Consider the following 15,956-nt stretch of genomic DNA (forward strand, 5'->3'; position numbering starts at 1 on the left):
GGCTCTGTAAACATATCACTAGGCCCTGAACCCTTTCTAGGTGTCATTGCTGCATCGATTGGCGATTTCATGAGGTCTACCCATAGAAGGCGTTGGTCTGAGTTGGACTCCTGCAGAGTAGCCAATTTCTTCGCCAAAGAACCAAAAAAGAAAATTAGAGATATTTTTCTTAAACATAGTAAGAGGGGCCTGAGAGTACTGATGAGTGTAATCACAGAGCACAATGACTGTGGCAGCATATGTCTACCATCGAAATCATTGGCAACCCAATATGCCTATCCTGTTTTGAGAATGGGGACACAACAGATCATTTTGTCTGTAGCTGTATGAGTAATAAATTGTCTATCCCGTCTCTCTATTCTTTCTACTATCGACTGAGTGCTTGGACTGGTCCAACCCCCCCCACAAATCTTATCTAATTTAATCTAGAGATTTCCTATTCGTGTCAATGGCGTAGATCGTGTGAATTATCTCATTTTGAACTGAAGCACTAATGGCTGTGATATTTTCTGCACTTCCACCGGTATGTGGCACCACTGTTACACGGGCATTCAATAGTTAAATGTTAACTCTAATTTACTATAACAATTCACTATAACACGGAAGAAATAAACGAGGAAGATATGAGAGGCGAAGAAAAATGGAATGCCATAGCAAATTTCGTTGAGGATAATATGCGAAAAAAGAAAGAAAAGGGAAACTTATGCTGAAGAGCATTAATCATACGTGTATGTTTTTCAAAACAGAAAAAAAAATATTGCGCCGACAGCTTATCTGGTTGGACAATTATCAGGATTGCTTTAAACGGCTAAAAAAACATTTTTATGAACTTCGCTTTGATGAAAATGTGAAACTTGAAAGCAACATAGAATATAGTAAACGCGACAGATATTGACATACATATATACGCGCATTATATACATATACCAAAATGCTCGCACTGATCAGAGAAGTCGATTTAGCCATGTTTGTCCATGCCCATGTTTGCGTACGATAGCTTAAGCAAAATTTATGTATTTCAACGAAACTTGATACTTTCTGTCCAAGGTAGGTTGGCATTGAAAACTACGTCCACCTCCCATTCAACGGTAATTTTCAAAAAAGCAAAAGGTGTAAACGGTTTAAAAAAGTCTTGGCACACATATTACACCTCATTCAAATTCGACTTAAAAAGTATTTAGATCGGATAAAATCCGATCCACGCCCACTTTTTATAGGTTAGGTTAGGTTGACCCGGCTGGCTGAAAGGCATCACTTAGACCTATAGACCCTGAGATGAAGTTTGACCTTCACGTTTCTTTGTAATAAGCCTGCGTCTTTTGCGGATCTAAGAAAGCCTTCAAGCTCTAACCACGAGAGACATTCAAACTTCTCATATTTGACAGCACTTAAACATTTCATTCGGGTTCTAGCTAATGCAGAGCAAGAACAAAGAAGGTGTTCTAGAGTTTCCCTCTTTTCCAGTTGATTGCAAAATCCGCCGTTATAGTTGTATGCGTATGCCGCTTACAAATTGGCGCCTGTCAGTATACCTACAACAGTTCTGCTTTCCTAGACAGGGCTAGAACGAATCTGATGCATTTATCTACATTCTGTGTATACATATGTATATGATTTTCGCGGTTTAGCAAGTGGCTAGATTGCTCCACCTCCTATCTATCCGTATTTTTATGTCCGCAACGATGTCATTGTAGATCGTGTTTAAAGGCTTCGTTATGTCATTTTCTTGTTCAAATGGTATGTAAATAGCGGTTTTGGCAATCTCATTTACAATTTCTTAACCTGCAATGCCTTTATGTCCGTGTACCCAATAGATGTGCAGCCGTCTGTCTGCGGCCAGTTTCTCTATGGGTCCCCTGCTCTTAAGAACGTTTTGAAATGAAATTTCATATGCGTTTATTGCCCCTATCGCCGCTTGGCTATCAACGTACATATTTATTTTAAAGTTGCTCGATGTTTCTGCGAGTGCTATTTCTTCAGCCTTTCCCACAGCAAAGTCTTCTGGTACATTAAATGGCCGCTTGATGCTTAGCTCTGCGCAATAAATATCTGCACCTGCTCCATCCAACATTTCGAAGCGTTTTGCAGCTAGGTTTCATACCTCTTTCTCACCTTTCTTCTTCTATTGTTGTTTGGAATCTCGCCACCCAGTTACATTTAGGAGTCATATAATCCGCTTTTTTATATGTTAAACCTAAATTTGCGTTCGCCCTTCTGATGTTAGAAGCTAAAACTATTATTTGCTATGAGTTTGATTGATTTTAAAAGTACTAAAAAGTGCGCGGGACCGATTTTAGCACTTCCTTACCTGCCATTCAATACGTCCGTTTTTTACGAGTCATGCAAAAAACTGACCAAAAAAATCAGGACATCACTGTTTTAAAATTCACCACATTTACTCACGCTATTACAAGCAAGTACGTGCCATATCGTTAATCTAACTTTTCGGAAAATTCAAAACTCACACACTTGTCACATGGTATACCATATGGCAACACTAATTCATACATATATGTGATGTATATACATATGCATCTAATTTAAATATGTATGTATGTGTGCATATTTATTTACCTGAATGAATCGACCGCAACCCGCACAATCTTCTAGATTTCGAGGCAGATTTTGTGTTTCATTTGCGGACTCCGGGCTACTTGGAGGGCCGTATGGCTCCGTTTTAAAGGATATTCCCGAGGTAGTCTCCTCATTCACTTCCAAACAGTCGGGCCGAGCCCGACTAATGGCGTATTTTAAAGCAGTTTCGCTGAATACTGCACGGTCTGCGGTCTCATAGCTACAAAAGACAAACATTTTTTGTGTGAAAAAAGTACTTAAGCGAAAATGAGCATCAATATATAGTTATTTATTCGAAAGTAGTTTATATACATTTGTGTGTGTGAGCGTACCTTTTAAACGGCTCACTAAACGTAGAGCTGTAAGGCTTTGTACTGTGATCGCAAAGGTCTGGACAGGAAGAGCAGGACCGATAAAGTAGCCGATTGTTATTTACACCTGCAGCACTACCGCAGTGACTGCTCCCTTGATGTGCTACAGGTGGAGTTGGACTTTTTTCTCTTGCACCTGGCCCAAGAAATCTTGCGCTCTGCTGCTGCAAGTGTAAATTAAATAAAATAAGTGCTTAGTTTAAATGTTATATAGAATTGTTTAATGAGAGATAATTCGTTGTGTCTAAACAAATATAAAAAAGGACAGGCGAGGTTCTTTAAACAAATCCCCTCGCTGCTTCACGCTTTATTCAGTCCGGTTCACTTGATTAGAGGCAATCATTTTTATGGAAGAAACGGGTTATTAAACCAACCATAATCCAAGGTTTTCGGATAAATAAAGTGAAGACTGTACTGAACATATTATATTATTCCATATAACGGTATCTCGCAGTAGTAAAACTTTAGCAGCTGCTTGATTTGTTTGTCCACTTGAGTAGAGGCACTAACAAAATAAGAAAAAATAATAAAAAATATAGGAAAATTATTTTTTTTTATATTTATTATTGAAAGATTAATAATTAGTGCTGCCAACTGGTTTATAAATTATTTCACAAATACGTTGGTGAATGGATTTGTACAAATTGTCTAGATAGCTTAATGAAATTTCAGACCAGGCCGTTTTGATGATTCGAATCAAAGCATTTTTGTCTTCAAGATCTTGTCCATTCTCATAAACCTTACGAGCAGCCATTTTCTATAGATTTTCAATAATGATCAGATGTTTGGAATACGGTGGCGATGCTAAATTTTCAACGTTTTGGGATGCAATCCAAGTTTTAACCGGACTTCAAGTGTGTACAACTACATACATTATCTAATTGAAAGATCCAATTAAAAGGTCCAAATGTTTCAAGAATCTCGGGCTGTTTCCCGTCATTTTGTAGTTTACAATTTTCAATTCGCTTATTTTTTTCACTAAATACTACTTTCTCCCATTCACCTTCATCATCACATGTAGTGACAGAAATCCATTCATGTGGCTCCTTGCATGGAGGCGGCGTTCTTTGCGAAATTGATTCAAAGGTGGATCTCGATCAAGATATCGATTTGTCCTTTTTTCCGATCTGTTAAACTATTCTACTTTCTCATTTAATTAGAATTAAGAAGTTTTCGACCAAACACAGTGAATGTTTAAAAAAACGATCACTTTTCACTGCTTTAATGCGCAAATAATGTAGGCAAACCGAGTGCCTCTACTTAAGTGAACCAATGAATCAAGCAAAATATTATAACTACTGAAGTTTTACTGTTGCGAAATACCGTTAAATGGAATAATACGAGTATATTGGTGCCGATAGCCTTAGTAGCTTGTGCTAAAAAGTTATTTTGTAATTTTAATTATAGATAACAAATAAATAATAATAATAATATTGGTGCCTGTTTATTTTCGAGCAAAGTACAGTCTTCACTTTAATTAATCGAAAACCTTAGATTCCTATATCAAATACGGTTGCTTTAATAACCATTTTCTTCTATAAAAATGGTTGCCTCTAATCAAGTTAACCGGGTGTATATTTGCATACCCATAGGCACTTTGTCCTGTTAAAGTTCGTTTGTAGCAGCCTAAAGGAATGGAGGTACTATACACACACACTTATCATAGGTGGTTACAGTTCATTAAATTTTAAATGCACTGAGCATTGCGATATCAATATTCATATAGTGATATTTAATATAAAAAAAACTTATAAACATAACTTCCTATTTTTCAAGTATTTATTTGCACTGTTAGAAAAATAGTTGTTAGAAAGTTAACGTTTACCTCTTAAAAACGAAGAACGCAAAAATCAGTATGCAAGAAATATTTATTAGTTTGGGGGAAACGAAATCCATTATTTTTGTGTAAAATTTTTGCGCAAATGGTTTAAAACTGTTTTATGGTGATCTTTAGCTCTTGGGTGATGGTACAACTACTAACATGCCGCTCACTTCGATTATTTCTGTGATTTTATTGACATTTTCTTTAATATCAAAAATGCCTGAACGGAATCCACGAAACCAAAATTGCACGTAATTAGCTGTGGTAGTATCGGCACCATAAACACCATACACAATTTCAGCGGCCTGACTTGCATTTTCGCATTTTCGCCTTTATCAAAGAAAAATTATAAAATGTATCGAATTTTCTCTTTGTTGACTTCCATTTGTGACACCCTGTAACACGCAACTGAATGGAACAAACAAAAAAAAAGCAAACGAAGTATTTTAATGCGAAATGTCACCTCGACAATAAGCAAATTCCATGTTCCAAATATGGAAGGACTTACAGTTGTGAGACGACTCCGAATGGCAGATATTTTTTTTTTTAATTTTTGCTCACATTTAGTATAAACAAGGATTTCAAATATCCCAAGTATTTTCTCAAACCTTGTTTAGAATAAGGCTAAGAATGATATGTTTTCTTCTACCAGACTTTATAAGCAGATGAACCTAAGACACTATCCAAGTGTTCTTTCGTCACTCAGCAGCGAAAGAATATAACTCAAACTCGATTCTTTACTCCACGCCTTCACTTTAATGTAAGATAATAACAAATTTGGCAATTTAATTCAAAAAGTTTTACTATACCCGTGCAAATAGGAATCTCTTTTACTCAACATGCGGGTAGCAAAAATCGGAAATGAAGTCCAATTTGTATAGTTATACAAAGTTTTTTTGTATGAAGCAGATCAGTATTGATAGTTTGCTTTTTTGAATTATCTGCTTAATTGTCTGAACTTCAAGTTTTCTTTTATTTAATATAATTCATAATTCCATAATTTCTTGGTGTATTTTTTGCACATTTAACTGAAGAGGTTGTTAGGCCACTGTAAGCGAGAACGATAGATTACAAGATTGCGACATCCGTGACATGCCGCAACAATTGTATGAACAAGAGAGATTACGACATTGGACCGATTTTGATGAAATAATATTTAAATAATATTTATATAATAAAATAATAATTAAATTACGTTGATTTGATGTCGTTATTGTGTGAACTACGATCATTCGGAAAAAAAAAAATTTTAGAAATTTTTACGGGCCTTTTAAGTCAAAAATGGTCAAAAAACGGCTTTTCATCTTTCAACGTCCGCCATTTTGTCAAATTTCATTTTTTCTAAGATCATAGTTCATACTGTTAAATGACATTCATACTGAACAAGATCCTTTTTGTCTTTTTGATTTCATTTCATTTTTTGAAGTCTGACATCTTTTTGAACGAACCTCGTATGGGTAGAAATTTTTTTTATTTTTTAACAATGCAGTAAAAAATAAAATACTCAAAACAAGAATTAAAAATCTTTTTCCGTTTCAGTTTTTTACGCTTTTAAAGAAACACCCAAAAAACACCATTTTAAATGAGTCCAGGGCCTGGATGGGAAATTCGCTAATGAATAACAATAAAAGCAATATAACCATAAAATGTACTACTACGTCAGCCAATTAGCTGATTACATCAAATTCACTAAGAGCAGGATAGCAGATCGCGGATGTCTCCATATTCTGTATTCCCTCCAAAATTGCCGTAATACCTTAAAGGTTTTATACTCAAATGATTAAGGTGGGTGAGATTTTCTTTTTAAATATTATTTTATAAAAGTTTGTACAGTAATAAGTGACAGTATAAATTATGCAAGCGACACTACGAAGCTTTCAGTCGTCTTTTTATTACAATAATTTTTGTTTTATTTGAGTTCAGTGATATGAAAAGCTAAATAAACGGTGTTAATATAAAAACAAATTACAAATATTGAGCAAATTAAATTAGATTAGATTTGATATATTATTGTCCTTTAAAAAATTGAAGATTACTGTTAGAGCTAAGTGAAGATAATGGTGTGTTTAGGTTGCTGTTATCAGACGGTGGGTGAGATATTTAAATACTCATATTTAAACGCGTTTTTCTCTTGAAGCAACATTTTTCTAGTTGGCCTGACGCATAACGCGCACAAATCTTGACCGTTTGAGTTGAAACCTTAACTGTATATCCGCAACTACATTCAGCAAGAAAGTACTTTTTTAATGTATCGTTTTTGAAAAAATCGATGAAAAACAGAGTGCCACATGCAAAATCGAAGAAAAAAAAGATCGATTCAAAAGAAGGATCGATTATAAAAAAAACTGTATAGTAGTAAGTTTCTTGTTAATGACATGTACAATCAAGGGCCTTTTAATTGTCTTGATGTACAAATTCTCAGTTTCAGCGTACAAAAGAATGGTTTAAATTTACTGCCACGTTTCTAAACTTTTTATCGCGCGAGGTATACTGATCAAAGCAGTAACACTGGCTACATCATTTCTTTTGAATTCTTATGTAACAATGAGATGCTTAATTTTAATTTCAGTTAATTCCACTTAAAGTTCTGATTATGCATACTTCGCACAACTCCGCATAATTTCAGAGAATTTAAAGCTCATTATGCTTTGCATACAATCACATATAGAAAGCAGCATTTAAAAAAAACAATAAATTTTAATTTCATTTTTCTTACATTAATTAGTTTGGTAATAAATTAATATGCTTTTTATGCAAATATGTAAAAATATTCCTATTGGTGGGTCACTTCAGAAAACTTTTAGCAAAATTTAAATTCAATAGACTGCTAATTATTCGTAAGCTTCCGTGTAATCAGACATATTCAAAGCACATTTAGATTTAGATTTTTATCTGGCTTGGCTAATATATATTTATTTTATATACTTTTTTTGATTCCTTGATAATATTAAATATACTTTTAGATGACATTTTTAAGAAGAACTAAAGAACTACTATCAAAAATATCTCCCTGAATGTGTGTTCGCTCCTACTCGGAGCATAGGACCGATACAGATCCTTTTAGTAATTTTCGATATTACCTCTTTGAAATAATGAGTTCATTCTATACAAATACTATACAAAACAAGTATAATCAAAAATTTCTCGCTATAAACACCCCGGTTATAAGCATTTTCCACTTATGGGGTTAGGGGTAGTCAGAGGCCCGAAAAAATTATGATTTTCAATCATTTTGTTTGCTAATAAATTGCTTTATTTTATAAAAATAAAAACATAGCTTTAGTACATCATGTTTCGACTTGACTTTAGCAAAATTTCAAAAAAAAAATTAATAATTGCAAAAGTTATCGCTGTTAGTGTGCTGATCATCACAAGTCCTTGGAGATTCATCTAAAATCAATCGAACAAGAGAAATTAGTCTTATCTTGTGCCTTACGAAGCTTTTTTCTTTTAAATTAACAATATGATGGGCCTCAAGAAATGTATATTTTTCAAACTACTAACAAACAAACGTATACTTTGTATAAATATTATATTTAGCACCTAATGAATGAACCAGAATTCAATATAATTGTTTATTGATCTCTGTGCATTTGAAATTTGTTGCGTTAAATAAATAAAATGTCAATTTGTTCTTATTTTAAAAGGAAATATATTTAATTTAATAGAAGTAGTCATTGGCTTCATTGAATTAGATTAACTGGAAAGGCTCTTAAAACCGAGAATTTTAATTATAGTAATAGGACTATGAATAAGTTCGTGCGGTTTTTTTTCGAAATTTGAAACTTTATTGACGTAAAATGGTTAAAAATTTAATATTCAAAATATTGTCCATCGCTTACTACTACTTTTTCCCATCTTTCTGGCAATTCACGGATTCCCTTTGTGAAAAATTCGGTCGGTTTTGCCGCAATCCACGAATCGATCCATTTTTTGACTTCATCGTAATTACGGAAGTGCTGGTCAGCCAGGCCATGTTGCATCGATCGGAAGAGATAGTAATCGGATGGCGCAAGGTCTGGACTATACGGCGGGTGGGGTAGGACATCCCATTTGAGCGTTTCTAAGTATGTTTTGACCACTTGTGCAACATGTGGCCGAGCATTGTCATGTTGCAAAATAACTTTGTCGTGTCTATCGGCGTATTGCGGCCGTTTTTCTCGCAGTGCTCGGCTCAAACGCATCAATTGTCGTCGGTAGACATCCCCCGTAATCGTTTCATTCGGTTTCAGTAGCTCATAATACACAACACCCAGCTGGTCCCACCAGATACACAGCATAACCTTCAGGCCATGAATATTCTGCGCCGACGTCGATGTTGAAGCATGGCCAGGGTATCCATACGTTGCCCGACGTTTTGGATTGTCGTAATGGACCCACTTTTCATCGCCAGTCACAATTCGATGCAAAAAACCCTTTCTTTTGTGCCGTTGAAGCAGTTGTTCGCATGCCATAAAACGGCGTTCAACGTCTCTTGGCTTCAATTCATACGGCACCCAATGGCCTACCTTTCGGATCATTCCCATGGCTTTTAAACGTTTGGAAATGGTTGATTGATCAACTCCCAAAGTTTTTGCAACCTCTTCTTGCGTTTGAGCCGGATCTTGATCGAGCAATTCCTCCAATTCGGTATCCATGAACTTTGGCGGCGCACCCTCGCGTTCTTCGTCTTCCAAGCCAAAATCACCACTTTTAAAGCGTGCAAACCACTTCTGGCACGTTCGCTCAGATAGAGCATGCTCACCATAAACTTCCACCAAGATACGATGACTTTCGGCTGCTTTTTTCTTCATATTAAAATAATGAAGAAGAATTCCCCGCAAAAACACATTATTTGGCACGAAATTCGACATTTTCAAGTGTGGTAAAAATATTGTTGTTTACGCTTCAAATAAAAAACTTATACTGACGTTTGTGCCTTACGACAGTAGCTCTCCAATGAATGTTTGGAAATGTGGATCGATGGAATAATAATCAAGTTACGCCATCTGTTGTAAAACCGTAACGAACTTATTCATAGTCCTATTACATAAATATGTAGGTATGTACAGTCAGCGCTTATAAGAATAATTTTCTTCCCGCTTATAAACATCGAATCTCGTGCATTTTAGTCGGTACTTATCTCTTCCGATCCTCAATCCCTTGTGAGGAAAGTACTTTAATTCGACAGCCCGCCTCCAATTTTCCCTTGGTCTACCAGGCTTGCGCCCAGCATTCGCAAGGATTCCATTCCAGTGCCCTTCGGGCAATGTATTTTTCTCCTTGCGTAGAGTATGACCAATCCACCTCCATTTTTGGCGTTTATGGGCACTTCGACTAAATCCATTTGCGCCTTTTTTAGCAAATCAGAATTTGCCATTGAGGTAGGCAAAAAAGTACGAAACATGTTCCTCAGGAAGCGATTTAAGAAGACTTGAAGGCTCGAAGTGATGGATTTGGTCCCGTTCGGTGTGCAGTAAACATAGAACAAAACCGATGCCACTTTGGATTTGGAAAATCTTAGTTTTGTGGGAGCGTTAAGGTTATTATTGCGCCACACAAAAGAGAGTTTACCAAAGGCGGCTTTGTCTTGCTCATGCGAGATTTGACATTTCCATTCGTACCATCAAAAGCTGCAACTTCACTACCAGTAGTCGCTAGTAGTAGTCGCATTTCTCAATTCATTTTTTAACAAAATATAGTTTTTCTTGCATGTGAGAATAAAAAGAAATACATTTTATAAATTTGTTGATCCTACAGCCACGTTTTTAATACTAAAAAAAAAAAAAAAAAAATACTGTGAATATGATCAACATTCACACAGTTATTTTTTGTGCAATTATAGCCCTGCGGAAGGAACGTTCGCATCAGTTTTTAATCGAAAGGAAATGTGAAATTTACGGTGTTTGTGTTATATTTACGTGAAAATTTTAAATTATTGCAGTTGTTTAATTTGTAATATCAAACTCACATTGCATATCTGGCAGGCGAATTTCACAATCAAAATCTGAGAGATTAACAAGAATTCTTGAAATACTAACACTAAAAATATTTTTGGTATGTTTGGCATAGTTTCCGATAATACTGGCATTACCTACTAATGCTTACTAGTGGTTGAAATTCAACCAATTTTCAATCAGTCTACCCCTCTCTCTTTGGCATTATCAATGTCTTTTATCCTGATTTTTATCTTTATTCCTTATTTTTATCTCTTTTATCTTCATTCGCACCTTTTTCATTATTAATTTCCTGATCTACACATTCACTAGCAAAAAAAATAGCAAAACCCTCGCTGTGTTTTTAAAAGTTAGCTCGATTTTTTTTTTTTATAGCGTTTTGAAGTTTTCTATTTTCATGAGATTTTGGAGTTTTACCTGTACGCTAAATTTGACTTATAAATCGACCTTTGTTTGATTTAATCGATTTATTTTGTCATAGCTTGATGCAGAAACTTCGTACATGTACAAATAAACTTATTTTGAGAAGAACCTATATCTCAATACGCAATTTTGAATACCAAAATTTCGAAAAATTGTATGTTTTTACCTTTTTTTACTGTAATTATGAAAATAATTAAAATTTCTCACTATTTCTTCTAGCAAAAATGTTTCAAAATGTACTAAAAAAGTCATTTATAAGATAAAAACATAAAACTGAACTTTAAGTTTGTTATTTTCTAAAAAAAATAAATTTTTAACAAGATTTTTCTTCATAAAAATATTTTTTTTATACTCTGCTTTAAATTTTTTTTTAAATATCTAAAAACTCTGTAGGTAAAAATATTAAATAGATTAAGTAAAAAGAATATAGACTTGAATTCTTATATTTTTTTTTTTTTTTTATTAAAATAAATAATTTTTACGTACTAAAACCTTAGAGACGAGCTCTTTTCGACAATGATTGAATTTCAACATCATCATTATCAGAGTAATCAGATTCATCAGTAAAGAATTCCATGCCTGTCTCTTCTTCTTCTACCTCATATTCTTTTTCCTCCTGGTTACTCCATTTTCCTTCATTTTCTTCCTGGTCGTATTGAAAAATATGTTTACTACACCAACATATTTCGGCTAGTATGGCACCTGGAGCTCGTTTTCCTCGGTATCTTGACTCAAATGGCATCGCAGTTTGATGGTAGCGCTCTCCTTGCTCATCTGATTCTGTCGACAATTGTTGACTAAAATAGTCCAAATGTTGGTGAAGAAAGTGAATTTTTAGCGACATATGGACCCCAATTTTGGAAAAAGCATCTAGCATTCGTCGCACAGATTCTTTGTAATTTGGAGAACGATGTTTGCCTAATAGTCCAACTATTATTTCTTTTAACGATTCCCACGCAACGATTTCATTGTTTATTAGGACCCTGTTAAAGTCTTTGATCCATGCTTTTCACTCGCTGGTGTGAAACGTCCACAACAATAGCAGAAAACGTTAATATTTGCAGGACAATTGTACAGTTTTTATTTTCTTAATTCATAAAAAATTCACGTAAATGAAATTAATAAATTCAAATATGTTAACAAACATCGAATTGTTCACAAAATATTTAGCGCGTCAAATGTGTTTTAGGAGTTGTTATGCACGAACCTGATCTCGCAAGACTGCTGCGATCTTAGAACAGGTAAAATCGTTGGGAACAAATTTTGGAATTTCTAAAACAAACATTTCCTGATAAGACAGACTACAACCTTCTTTATACTTTTTATTTTGGAATGTGTGCTAGCCACTTTTCTATTTACTTAACAGGCTAAAAGTCTTGTGAGACCAATCTTGCTTTTCACTACTCATGATCACATTTTGTTACATCCAATATTCATTGGAAAACCGTATCTGGACAAAATACTAGCAAAAATAGAAAAATCTGAAAATGTGTATAACGGGTGGTTACTTATAAAATTATTTTCATAATTACAGTAAAAAATGGTAAAAACATACAATTTTTCGAAATTTTGGTATTCAAAATTGCGTATTGAGGTATAGGTTCTTCTCAAAATAAGTTTATTTGTACATGTACGAAATTTCTGCATCAAGCTATGACAGAATAAATCGATTAAATCAAACAAAGGTCGATTTATAAGTCAAATTTAGCGTACAGGTAAAACTCCAAAATCTCATGAAAATAGAAAACTTCAAAACGCAATAAAAAAAAAAAATCGAGCTAACTTTTAAAAACCCAGCGAGGGTTTTGCTATTGAATAGGTATATTTTCAGAAAAAAAAGGTCCGGTGCGGTTTGATTTTTGATGTCGCACTGTGTAATACTTGTGCACTCGGAATTCGTTCCAAATGGTTCTACGGTAAATAAAGAATATTATTTTGAAGTTATGCGACGTTTGAGAGAGAATGTGCATAGGAAACGGCCGAATTTGTGGAAAGAAAACTCATAGATCTTGCACCATAATAACGAACCATCTCACAAGGCTCATATTGTGAACACTTTTTTGACCAAAAACTCGATAAATATCACCGAACAACCACCGTATTTATCAGATTTAGCGCCCTGTGATTTTTTCCTTTCCCAAAACTTAAATTATCACTCCGCGGACACCGCTTTGAGTCGATAGAGGCCATTAAGGAGAATTCGCTGAAGAAGATCTCTTCAAACGCATTTAAAGGTGCTTTGATGACTGAACTAATCGTTGGCATATGTGTATTGCTTCGAATAGTGCCTATTTTGAAGGCGACAACAATTCCCGGTACTTTTTTGACAGCCAAACGACAGATTCGCGCGCAGTATTTTTTACTCTTCTTGTTGTTGACTTTTCTACTGATTTCGTGCAAATAAAATCCGGTCACCCAAAATCACGGTCATGCATTGATTCAATGTTAATATTTGATGACTAATTATTAAGGAAACTCAAGTTGTATACGTCCATATTTCGCTTATAATAGGCTAATGAAACAGAAAGTTTATGATACGGAAGTGCGTTTTGCAAATCAAAAGAGGATTCATAATATTTCCTGTATTCTTTTGCTTTTTTCTGGCCCTCTGCAAGACAGTTCCTAGCCCGTTCAGAATCATGACTTTCTCTAAGAAGTAAGTTTTCATCCTTTTTTCCAAGTTTTTTTATATAATTTTTTCTTTTAATTTTTGGCTTAGATCACTTTCATAATTAACACTAAATGAATTCTATATAATGGTGAAATTACACCTACCATCTAATGGTTCATTTTGGACGATATCGTAAAAATTATATTGAATAAATTTAGTTTCAAATTAATTGGTGTGAAATAATAGATAATTATGAGCGCATTTAATATAATAAAAAATGTATACATATTCGCCGTAGCCGAATGGGTTGGTGCGTCATTACCATTCGGAATTCACAGAGAGGTCGTTGGTTCGAATCTCGATGAAAGCAAAATTAATAAAAAAAAAAAAAAACATTTTTCTAATAGCGGTCGCCCCTCGGCAGGCAATGCCCAACCTCCGAGTGTATTTCTACCATGAAAAAGCTCCTCATAAAAATATCTGCCTTTCGGAGTCGGCTTGAAACTGTAGGTCCCTCCATTTGTGGAACAACATCAAGACGCACACCACAAATAGGAGGAGGAGCTCGGCCAAACACCTAACAGAAGTGTATGCGCCAATTATTTACTTATTTTTTTTATATGTATTGAATGTAATGAAATATGTACAACGATTTACTTCCATTTTTTGTAACAATTAAAATTTTCGACGTTTTTGACGAACTTTTGTACGCCTATAAATTAAAATCAGCTGGACAACACTCCTGCCACATTTTGTAAAAGTAAAAGTAGTAAAAGCCACACAGTCGCCTGGTGCGCGTGCAATAGTTTGAGAAAAGAAAACGAAAATTTGACAGCTCAGGGCGGAATAAATGCGACATTATTGCGAGAAAAGAAAGCTCCATTAATTAAGATCTAATTTAACCCCTGCTAAAGTCCTTTGCTTAATTTGATATCAATATTAAAGCATACATTTAGGAGGCAGTATTATAAATATGTATTTTGACATTTGTATTAGTGCCATTTTTGAATTGACTTTTTCGCTTGATCTTAAACGAAATTGCAAATTGATTAACTTTCTGCTCTTCAACATCAAAATACCTTTCGAATGATATGGAATTCTTTACACCTTAGAATTATAGTTTGGCCTTAAAAGGGATGTTAGGAAGACATAGTGGCGCATTTATTGTGGTCGCAGAGAATAAATAAATTTTGATTATTCAAAAGAATGATATTTTCTTCCAAAATGTTTAGCATGAGATATGTACTTAATTGTACTTAATTTATATTATTAATACAATTTTTTAAGGATTCTACAGATTGGATTGCAAGGATTTTGAATTGAGAAGTTGAATTCTGTGATGGAATATGCAAAAACCAGGCAGCCACAAATTTTAAACACTAAATACTTGTAGAGGTAAATTATATCCTCCAAAATAACAAACTGGCAATTCAATATTATTTACATGGGCAGACGCCTGAGGATATAAATGTAAAAACGACGTATTTATTAGCTGAACTTTTTCTATAAAACGACTCGGCATATGTTTAGTTGTGAAAAAAAGTGTTGAAAAAATGTTCGGGTAATGCTATAATAACAAAGATATTGAATATACTTACACACACTTGAGCATACATACGAACAACTACGCCTTCAGCGAGTTGCCTAAGATTCAAGAGCACGCCTACCGACAACGCGGAGCCAATTTATGAAAGAAGAAAAGCGACTTACAATAGAAGAAGAAGATTATCGCAGACGACAGAATTCTAAATTTGGATGTGTCACATTACAGCATTCTTTCAGGCATTTCAGTTCGTTTCGTGTGCCGGTTTACGTATTTTTGAGTAATTGGTTTGAAAACTGTTCAGTGTTCATTGCGAGTTTGAGTATAAAAACACTTTATTCTGAATATTTTTATGCATTCATTTTTACATGTTTATGTCATATACTTGTATGTATATGTATGTATGCACGAGCATATGTAGAAATTTTAAGAATTGCACTGCAACTCAGCACCTTTGCGAGAAATTTCATAAATAAGAATTGCAAAGATCCAACCAGTCTATGAATGGAGAGAAGGTATTATTTTTTGTTGTTTTATAAAATTATTTTCCCACTCATCACTTCCCGAGCATTCTGTTATTACTGCTTTTGTAACAACATAACGAAATCGAGATACGTAATATGATATATAGATATACATATATATGCATCTATATAATATTCGTAGCATACATATA

General features: G+C 34.3%; 1 protein-coding gene across 2 annotated transcripts in view; it reads right to left on the reverse strand.

Annotated features, from left to right (window-relative positions):
- LOC128866935 (protein apterous) overlaps nucleotides 1-15,956 on the reverse strand; it is a 94,519-nt gene that overhangs the window by 60,038 nt on the left and 18,525 nt on the right. For both annotated transcript variants that reach the window (XM_054107989.1, XM_054107988.1), the window contains 2 exons: nucleotides 2,907-3,109; nucleotides 2,575-2,794 (listed from right to left, as the gene is read on the reverse strand). In XM_054107989.1, coding sequence (XP_053963964.1) covers nucleotides 2,575-2,794; nucleotides 2,907-3,109 — 423 coding nt within the window. The remainder of the gene's footprint in view (nucleotides 1-2,574; nucleotides 2,795-2,906; nucleotides 3,110-15,956) is intronic.

Source organism: Anastrepha ludens, chromosome 6, assembly GCF_028408465.1.
Source record: "Anastrepha ludens isolate Willacy chromosome 6, idAnaLude1.1, whole genome shotgun sequence".
In the NCBI taxonomy this organism is placed as follows: Eukaryota; Metazoa; Arthropoda; class Insecta; order Diptera; family Tephritidae; genus Anastrepha; species Anastrepha ludens.